The following is a 10,520-nucleotide window of genomic DNA, read 5'->3' on the forward strand; positions in this document are numbered from 1 at the left end:
AAGAAAAGATAGGATTCATTTTTCCTCCATGGTTCTTCATTTGTCTGTTTACACAGTAAGTGATGTCAGCAATCTTCAAATGGTACTGAAACCAAATATCTCCAAACAGAGGCTGAATACATAGGGAAGTCAAGGCCCGTTATGTCTGTCCTGGTTTTGGCTGGCATAGAGTTAATTTTCACCCTAGTAGCTGGCACAGTGCCATGTTTTGGATTTGGTATGAGAATAATGTTGATAACACCCTGATGGTTCATTTGTTGCTGAGCAGGGCTTACACCAGTCAAGGACTTTTCAACTTCCTTTGCTCTGCCCAGTGCATAACAAGCTGGGAGGGGGCACAGCAAGGACAGATGACCCCAGCTGACCAAAGAGCTATTCCATACCATATGATGTCAGCAATCACTGCTCGGGATGTGCTGGGCATCGGTTAGTGTGTGGTGAGCGATTGCATTGTGCATCACTTGTTTTGTATATTCCATTATTACTATTACTATTTTCCTCACATCTAGCCTGAACCTTCCAAGCTGCACTTGTGGAGGTTTCCTTCTCTTCCCACTACCAAGAAAAGACCCATTGTCTCTGAAACCACCCTTCAAATAGTGTAGGCTACACTATAGTGTCACTTCACTAAGTTGAAGAATATCCCTCAGCTTCTCCACCCAGGACCCAAACACTATCATGGCACATCTCCTTTAGAACCTCTCTAGTTCCTCCCCATTCCTCCTGTCTGGAGATCCACACACACAGACACACCAGTCCAGATGTGGTCACACCAGTGCTGAGTCTAGGGGGATGATAACTTCCTTGCCTGGGTGGCCATGTCTCTCCTGATGCAGCCCTAGATATAGTTGGCCTTATGAACTTTGAGCACGCACCACTGTGTCATGTGGCACCCCTCGTCGTGCCCAGGCCCTTCTCCTCAGGGCCACTCCTGAGCTGTTCACCTCCCAGCCTGGCTTCATCTATTGCATCACCAGAACGTCACAGCTCATGACACGAAGTTACTCTCAAAACCAAGAGGATGAATGTGCAGTAAGCCTTTCTTCAAGACCTCAGAACGTAAAGATGTAGGGAACAAATCCCAGTCCATGAAAATGGACACCTACAGAGCAGAGCCGCTCATGCAGCCTGGAACGACAACGCCAGATAGGACCATCCAGAAACTTCTGAGACGCCAGACTGATCCATGCTTGAAGCTTTGAGTGCAAGAAAAGTGCCCAGCTGGCACTATGCTGATGAGTACAACTATTCCAGAGCCTAGGGATGGTGCCCAAGGCATGCGCCATGCTTCTGGAGCACAAAGAGGACATCAAGCTCTGTCTCTGAGCAGCAATGATTTGATGTGTGCGGGTCTAGTAGAGTGGATAAAGGAATGTCAATGAGAAACAAGGGGATGGGGGATGGATTTAGCAAATCCTAAAACCAAGACTGAGCCCAGAATAGGAAAACAGCTGATGTCTGCAGGTGAAAGAGGAGGAGGAGGAGGTTCTTCCTACAAATATATTAGGAAGGAAGGCCCCTCCTGTGCAAATGAGGGATGATACAAACACTTCCATCTTGTGAGAATGCCCCAGCCTGGCGGATGGGTATTGTCCACTCTTGTGGTTCCCGTTGCATTCGTTTTCCAGCTTCAGTTGAGTTTTCTCTGAGGATCATTGCCGTGCTTGAAGGATTCTGTCATTGCAGACAAGATGTATCCAGGGACATGAAGACAATGATTGGTCTGTCCCTTGGCTGTATCATTACGGGTGTGAGTAAGGACCCCCGTGTGATGTGCTTTGTGTTCACGCAATGCCTGCAGCTGTTGGGTAGAGGAGGGACAGACATCGCCCCTCTGATGGCATCTGATGACTGATGCCTCTGGCTGATGGACAGTCAATGGCACACAGGCAGCCAATCGCACCCCCTGAGATGCCATCTGGGGTGTCTGTCACATATCCGCCCTGAATAGGCATTGCTTTCCTGTAGGTCCTCTGCTGTTCCTGCAAGCCTGGGCATCTCACATAGCTCTGTGGGCCTGGATGTGAACAGGAAATGGAGAAGATACCCTGAATTCTGTAAGTCGGTGTGGGGATGAACATGAGGCAACTGGCAATGTGGTCAGTGGAGATCTAGGAAATCCATTGGAAGAAGAAGAGAGAGACTGAGCTCTCCCTGTGGCACCTGACTCCAACTGTTCAGGTGAATAACTCTATGAGCTGCCCTGACCATCATGCATTCAGCTGCCCTTCATTTGGACATCAGCTGTCACTGCATTTGGCCAAAGGGAATTCTCAGCAGCCTCCAAGAGGATGCCCCCAGGTGCTACCCTATCTCCATGAACAGCTCTATTTCAGCTCACAGCACCCTGCACACGTCTTTGACCATCTCTGGCACCTCAGATGACACCAGATGTTTGCGTCTCACCCCTAGCATCCCTCTCCATTGATGAGAATGGGAGCCAAGACAAGGAGCACCAGGACTACACAGTCTAGGTTTTGTGTAATGATATAATAAGAACAGGTGATTCTCATGCCCAAATCTCCTCATAGGAGAAGTTACAGTGCTGGGAAGAAGTGTTTCTCCCCAGATGATGAAGGCAACATCCGTCATGACTTCACAGCAGGTTCCCCTGGAGCCCCAGGGCCACCTAGAGGGAGAGGGCCTTGGTCTGGTCCTCTGCTACTGAGCTGGGCTCCTGGGACACAGGAAGCTCATGGCAAGCGGGCAGCACTGCTGAGAGACATCCCAGGAGCAGCTCCTCTGCAAAGCACAGCAGGGCTGAGGGCACTGCCTGCAGGCACCAAGGGGAGAGAACCAAAACAGAGAGAGGTTAAAGACAGTCTGAATATGGAGGGTGCTGAGAGGGGGAGAAATCTTAACAGACAGTAAGTCTGTGGATACAGAAACTGCATTTGCAGACCCTGGTAGCATTTCCTAAAGCTGGCACATCCCACAGATCACAGGATCTGTAAGTACAACTCCCAGGGCTTATTTGGTTTAGAGGAGGAGGATATGCTTTGGAGCATGGCTTCCCGGCTGCACCATCAGAGGGACAGGGCATGATGGCTGCCTTCTCCCAGGAAGGGCTGCAGGGGGTGAAGGGGGGTGTGCAGGCAGGGGTGCCCAGGGTTGTCCTTCTCAGCAGGGTCCCTGCACCCCAGGGGGCTGTGTGCTGGGGCAGGGACTCTGCCGCCTGCCAGGGTCAGCACTCAGCCTGCCTGGGGAGCTCGCCAGGGTTCTGTGGGGAGAAGCTGTGGGTAGAAGGAGAGACTCCTAGCAAGGCAGGGTCATTCTGCTGTTGAGAGGGTGCTGTGTGGGTCAGGCTTGCTCACAGTTTCACATCACTCCTAGGACATTTCTAAGGGGATGTCTGAAGGCAGGGATTAGAATCATAGAATCATAGAATCGTCTAGGTTGGAAAAGACCTTTAAGATCATCATGTCCAACTGTTAGTTGATTAGTATAAAGACAAGGATCTTTCCTGACTCTGTCTTTCCAGTTTGATATTTCAGGTAGTGCAGTGAGGCAAATGGAAAGATTCAAAAAGGTTCCAGGTTTTTTTAACAAGTCACTGAGTTACCTGAACTGAAACTTAGTGATCAGTAGGTCTGCCAGGAACCTGGTAAAGTGCCTTTAGCCACCTCTGCCTTTGTTCAGCACCAGTATCACCTCTACTGGACCCTTCAGCCTTAGTCTGACCCATGATTTTTTTCCACCTGCAAACAGGAACACGCACCCAGGCAGCGCCCTGTAAACAGGCAGGGTTCTGTAGGGCCAGGGTGAGTGCACAGAGGCTGGGATGGGGTCTATGAGCACTGTCAGGGAGAAGACTGGGGACAGGGAAACACTGCCCACCAGGTGCCCAGCAACGATGGTGCCTGGGAGGTGGCGTGCACAGCTGGGGCAGGGTAATGCTGCCTGAGGGCCTGCCTGCCTCTGCCCTGGCCTCTCTAAGCTCACTATATTTTTCTTTGTACTCCTCTGGTCTGTGTTATTGTTGTTATTATTTCATGCTTGTTGCCAGGCTCTCTGGGGAGGTGGAGTTTCAGCTGCAGAGTCACACAGTTATATTTTCTGTCCTTTCGTGCAGTTTTGTCCATAGGAACAAGTATTCCAGATTTCCTAGGACTTGTGCATTTCTACTCAGTTCAGTGTGTGGGACTGGTTTATGCACTTTTACTGAAATACCCTCATGAGGCGAATTGGCGACCACCCTGAGGTGTCCTCCCAAGCTGTGAGCTTCCCTCCAGGATGCAAACCTGCCCTCTAGCACCTTTGTATTATCTGAAAGCCCCATGTAGAAGCACAGAGATGCTACAATGAAGGAAATGCTGTTGGGGTGATGAAATGAGCCACGTGTGTCCATGGCTTGAAGTGGGGTGCTGAGACCTTGAGAAAGGGTGAGACATTTAGTGGTCTGCATTGGATCCCTCTGCTCTCAGGAGTGTCTGGTGGCTCTTCAGGATAACATGGGAGGGCGATCACTCTCCATCTCAGAAAAGTACCAGCCCAGCCACCTGGGGACAAGACGGAGAGATGGACCAGCTGCCCTCACTCTGCACTAAGCCACAGGTAATCCTCTTGCCTCACAGGACTTGCTCTGTGTTCCTCGAGTGCACCAGAAGTGCTGAGGGCTTCTGATGCCCAGTAACACTCTCCAGGTGAGACTGGGGGAGCTGTAAAAACCCCAACTTCTCAAACATCATTCCACCCTCCTGGTTCCTTAGCACTGAGAGTACAGATGCTGGCAGGCCCTTCTGCATTAGGAGTGTTTTCACCTGACAAAGTTGAATGCCAGGACTGGCCCCTACTCCCAGTGTTCCCATGAGCTCAGTGCTGCAGAGCAGGGCTGACCTCTCAACAGCCAGCAGGAAGAGACACATCTCCTCATGGCAGACTTGGACAGAACTGACCAGGGAAACAGCCCTGGAGCTGAGAAACTTCTCCTTGAAAAGGGAAAGAAAAAAAGGAGGGTCTATGAGAAATGGCTTTGATTTTCCTCAGAGATGTCTCTCCTAACTTGTCCCTGTCTTTTCCTCCTTCATTAGTCCCCCATGTCCAGAGGCAGCAGATGTCCAACAGAACCTTCATCACCCAGTTCCTCCTCCTGGCATTCGCAGACACACGGGAGCTGCAGCTCTTGCACTTCTGGCTCTTCCTGGGCATCTACCTGGCTGCCCTCCTGGGCAATGGACTCATCATCACCGCCATAGCCTGTGACCACCACCTCCACACCCCCATGTACTTTTTCCTCCTCAACCTCTCCCTCCTTGACCTGGGATCCATCTCCACCACTGTCCCCAAATCTATGACTAATTCCCTGTGGGGCACCAGGGACGTTTCCTACACAGGATGTGCTGCTCAAGCCTTTCTGTTTGTATTTTTTATTTCAGCAGAGTATTCTCTTCTCACTGTCATGGCCTATGACCGCTACGTTGCAATCTGTAACCCCCTGCACTACAGGACCCTCCTAGGCAGCAGAGCTTGTGTCCACACGGCAGCCGCTGCCTGGGGCAGTGGGTTCCTCTATGCTTTCATGCACACAGCCAATACATTTTTACTCCCCCTCTGCCAAGGCAATGCCCTTGACCAGTTCTTCTGTGAAATCCCCCAGATCCTCAAGCTCTCCTGCTCAGAGACCTATCTCAGGGAGGTTGGGCTTATTGTGTTCAGTGCCTTTGTGGTCTTTGGGTGTTTTGTTTTCATTGTGCTGTCCTATGTGCAGATCTTCAGGGCCGTGCTGAGGATCCCCTTTCAGCAGGGACGGCACAAAGCCTTTTCCACATGCCTCCCTCACCTGGCCATGGTCTCCCTGTTTTTGATCACTGTCATGTTTGCCTACCTGAAGCTCCCCTCCGTGTCCTCACCATCATTGGACCTGGTGGCGGCTGTTCTGTATTCAGTTGTGCCTCCAGCAGTGAACCCCCTCATCTACAGCATGAGGAACCAGGAGCTCAAAGATGCAGTCTGGAAACTGGTAACTGGATGTTTTTGTGAAGCAAGAAGCTGCCCTTTGTATTCTGCATAGCTGTTATAATGTCACTCTCTGCAGGACTTCTAAATTTATTTTTTTTTATGGTAGTTTTTTTACTTCTTATAATGTTGTCATTCCCTTTCTTATTCACTGTCGCTTTACTTTTCTGACCCTGTGGCTGTGTAATTGAGGAGCCCTGCTCTCTGTATGATTAAACAAACTAAATGGTCTTGCATCAAACTTATTTTTCCTGAGATCCTTCCTCTAATGCCTTTTTGGATCTGCAAGGCAGTTCCTGCGTGTATGGGTGGAGGGGAAAAGAGTCCCAGCATGGCAGGACTTCCAGGGAGCACCAGCGCTTTGTCTTCCAGGGCTCTTCTCTTTCCAACTGCATTGGTGAAAAGGCCTGAGTAGTCTGGCAGCTTGGTCACAGTGGGGCTGCATGCTAGACCTGTGACTGCAGGCAGGGACAGGCAATGGATGATTCTGTGACAGAGCTGCCCTCCATAACAGCATTTTCATAAAGAAGGGTGATCTCTTCAGGGTAGTGCCTGAAGGCTTAGGTCTTCTTCCAAAGTTTCGCTCAGGAACGTGCCCCAGAAAGTGGCCCACCAATGAAAACAGCAGTATACAGCTAAGCAATGTGGGTCTGCAGGGTTGGGACATGCAGCAGTGTCCTTGCGCAGCCAAGCCTCCTGTGAGAGACTTGAAGGACCAGCAGAGCAGGGTCTGGTCCGTGCCCATGTTTCCTGAACACCCTGGGGAAGCTGCCCCAGGGCAATCATTCCAGAATGGCCCCTCACAACCACCGTTCCCAGCTCTGGGGTCTCAGCCCAGCTTGGAGAGGTTTTTTGTCCCTCCATGGAAGGACACTGAATGAGTAGGTTAGAAGTCCGTGTTTGCATTGTTCAGATGAGATGTAAACATCACATCACGTACGTGAGGTGAGGGGAACCCGAGTGAGCACAAACCCCATCAGCTATTCCTTGGAGTTCAATGAAGGCCTGTGGGACAGACAGTGCCTCAAGGTCACTTCATGTTAGGAGTAACATCCTATGGAAATCTGCCTGAATGCAGCACTGGGATGTGCTTCCTTGAACTGATGTCCCTGTGTCCAGTCCTCATGTTGGGGGACATCTCAGATGAGTGCAGAGCAGGGCGATACACTGCAGGGCTGAGGTGCCTTCCAGCTTCTGGGAGTGGCAGCAGGATGCCAGAGAGACACGAGGACTCCTGCAGTGCACTGCCTCTGTGTGTAAAAGGCAAAGACTCTGAACACCCCTGGGTGCATCAGGAGTCCACAAGGCCAGCTCAGATATGGATGCCTGGCAGAACCCCAACATTTCTCTGTGTGACTTCAGGAAAAGACCCTACTGGCCCAGTGAGGTTCATCTGAGCTGCCTGGGTCAGGCTCACTGGAAGTGCTCCTGTCTCCAACATCACACTTGCCACTGATTCTGGATTATGCTCTCAAAAAGGCCATACCATTCAGAGAGGTTCTGGGGTTCTTGGAAAAGGCAAGCATCAATGCCATCTTCAGGAAGGGCAGGAACAAGAATTGGGAGAGTTACAGGCTGGTCAGCCTACATCCGTCCCTGGGGAGGGGATAGGACACGTCCTCCTGCAGCCATTTCCAGGCACCTGAAGGACAACAAAGGGATTGATGAACCAAAATGGGCAGGGGAAGAAACACATGCTGTGTACATGGAATTTGGCAGGGCCTTTGACATGGTCTCCCGTGGTGTCCTTATCGCCAGATTAGTGCTGTCTGGGCTGAAGAAGTGGAAGTTGGCTGGGCGATCAGGCCCAAATGTCATCAGGGGTTCAAAGTCCTCTGAGCAGGCAGCTCCTAGTGTCAGCCCTCAGTGGCCAGCACTTGGGCCAACACTGTGGAACATCTTGATCATCCCCCTGTAGGATGCGTTGGAGTGCACTTTCAGCTCCTTTGTGGATGATGCAAAGCTGGGCGGAGGCCTTGAACAGTGTCATCTGGTCCAGCCTGCCTTGAGCAGGAGAGTGAGGCAAGGGGATGTTCAGGGGTCTCTTCACACCTGAGTCATTCTTTCCCTTGGAGAGGTTCTTGAAGACCGAATAGGTGGAAGAAGAAGAATAAAAAAATAAAGAGGTAGAAGAGATATAAAATGTGTCAACAGAAATGCAGCAGTTCCTGTGAAGAATGTTTCTCCACTCAAACGGTTAGTACGAAATATCTTTAATAACTTTGATAAAAGAAGCATCTTTTTACCGGTCAGGTCCTGGGCCATAAAGAGCAGGATGGATGGGTATGGTATGATGAGGTCAGTTGTGTCTCAAAAACTCACAATCCAGTAGGAAGCATATGGCTGTGAAGGGGCCTGTGAGGTCAGTTCTGTCTCTGGAGGAACATGGTGTGGTGGTGTGCTCCAAGCCCCACCCCACACCTGACCTGTTCTCATAACCCTGCTCAAGCGATACCCACCAGTGGCGGTTGTGATGGATGCATCTGGTTGTGATGGATGCATCCAGCTCCAAGGAGATTTGGGGGAGACAGATAACAACACAGTAGCCAAGGGCTAATTTATGGCACTGTGTCCACCTAACCACAGTGCTGGTCAGTGTCTGACTCAAGCCAAATTTGGAAGAAACCAACATCTGCAATCGGTATGTAAACATGACTATGAGTCAGTCATCTTACCCCCATCAATAGTGAGCAGCCCAAGAGCCCTTTGAACTCCCCTGCACAACAGCGGGCTGCACACCAGGATCTCCCCTTGAGCAGGGACACCTCTCAAGGTTACTCCTTGAGGTTGAGAGATTCCTTGCCACAACAATGACTAACAGCATGCTAAACTTTGAAACCTTAGCTACGTGATAGCGAGGCTTGATTAAACACACCTAATCCTTTAGATATAACGCATTGATCAAGTCTGGGATTAGGAGTGGATCCAGCCACACCTAGACTGCTCTCTGAGGTTGGAATTTAAAAGCAAAGTGATCCTTTCCAAAACTCATGGCTCAACTGTAGGGTCTCCCTGAAAGTTTGTCTGAGCCTGTCCTCTATGCAGTAAATAACCAAGTGTGCCTTACAACTGAATCTTGTTAAACCACTCTTGCATTTACCATTGAACCTTGCTAACTCACTGTTTTATATCTATAAAGCATATTTTTGTTTCTTTTCCACTCCCATTTGTGACACCATCCTTATACCTTCCCATGCAGACAGTCCATCTCTCTTCACCCTTCCATCCCTGGCCCAAATTTGGCCTCCTTTGTACCCCCATCTGGTGCTTCTGAGCTAATCAGTATGGAAATTCCTACCCTGGTCAGAAATTCCATTAATCTAGTACCTCCTTCTCTTATATCTAGTGTCCTGTCATTCCAGATGCTATTACCTTGTCAGATGCACCACTTGTCAGGGTGAGCCATCAGTACGCACACAAAACCAGCTGTCCAAACAGAGCTTCACTCCAGGGGGACCTTTAAAAACTCTGGGATTCAGTCAGCAGAAACATCGCAAACTTTTACAAGAAGAAATGACCAATCCTGCATCGGAGGCAAAATAACTCCCAAATCTAAGGCCAGGCTGAGACCTGAGCAGCTCAGGAGTGACCCTGAGGAGAAAGGCCCGGGCCTGAAGAAGAATGCCCTATGAGCCAGTGGTGCATGCTCACCATGAATAAGAGCAGCTGCACACTGGGCTGCATGAGAGGGAGCATGGCCAGCCAGGCAAAGCAGTTATCACGCTCCTTGACTCATCACTGGTGTGGCCACATCTGGACAAGTGTTTCTGAGTGTGGGGATCCCCAGCCTAGAGGAAAGATGAGGAAATGAAGAGGTTCTAGAGGAGATTTTCCTGGATGTCTTTTGGGGCCTGTGTGGAGAAGCTGAGGGACCTGGGCTTCTTTAGCCTGGTGAAGCAGAGGCTCATGGCTTTACAGTAGTACCATGCAACTCCCTGAAGCATGGTTTCAGAGATGACGGTACTTTTCTTGGTAGTGGGGAGAGAGACGGGGAAACCTTGACAAAGTTCAGTTTGGAAGAATCAGACCTGAGGTGATGAAAAGAAGTCTCACTCTGAGGTTATCCATGTGGTGCAAGGGGTCACGCAGAGGGAGTCTGCATCAGCCCATGGCTTTCTCCTTCAAAGAACAGCCAGAGATGGGTGGAGAGACATCAGTGAAGGTCTAGAAATGCTGGTGTGATAGCTGGGTGTGAAAGCAAGATGGGTGTCTACAGCCTGAAAGGAAAGAGGTACAGGCATAGGACAGTGTAGGACAGTCTGCAGTCGAGATGGCCAAGGGCTCTGGCAAGGCTGAAAGGCCACACAAGACCAAGGTCTTTGTCCTCTTGGCTAGGGCAGTTGTATCTGCCACTGAGGCCTACCAGGAGAAACTGGATTTGCAGGCTCTGCTGTTTGTTTTCCTCCTCAGCCCTTCTTGGCCAAACCAGGACAGGCTGTACAGTGTTCCTGCACTTCGCATTGCTCACCCCCACACCCCACTGCCCACACAAAGAGCCCTGAGCCACACAGGAGGGACAGGATCTGCCTTCCCAGGGCCTGCGGGTCAGGGATTGACCTTTCTGC

The 10,520-nt window shown here is 50.5% G+C and overlaps 1 protein-coding gene across 1 annotated transcript; it reads left to right on the top strand.

Annotated features, from left to right (window-relative positions):
* Positions 1–5,029: 5,029 nt before the first annotated feature.
* Positions 5,030–6,010, top strand: LOC118451724 (olfactory receptor 14J1-like). The gene has a single exon (XM_035889062.1). The coding sequence runs from the start codon at positions 5,054–5,056 to the stop codon at positions 6,008–6,010; it is 957 nt and encodes a 318-aa protein (XP_035744955.1). The 5' UTR covers positions 5,030–5,053.
* Positions 6,011–10,520: the final 4,510 nt, after the last annotated feature.

Source organism: Egretta garzetta, unplaced genomic scaffold, assembly GCF_000687185.1.
Source record: "Egretta garzetta isolate BGI_Z169 unplaced genomic scaffold, ASM68718v1 scaffold562, whole genome shotgun sequence".
NCBI lineage: Eukaryota > Metazoa > Chordata > Aves > Pelecaniformes > Ardeidae > Egretta > Egretta garzetta.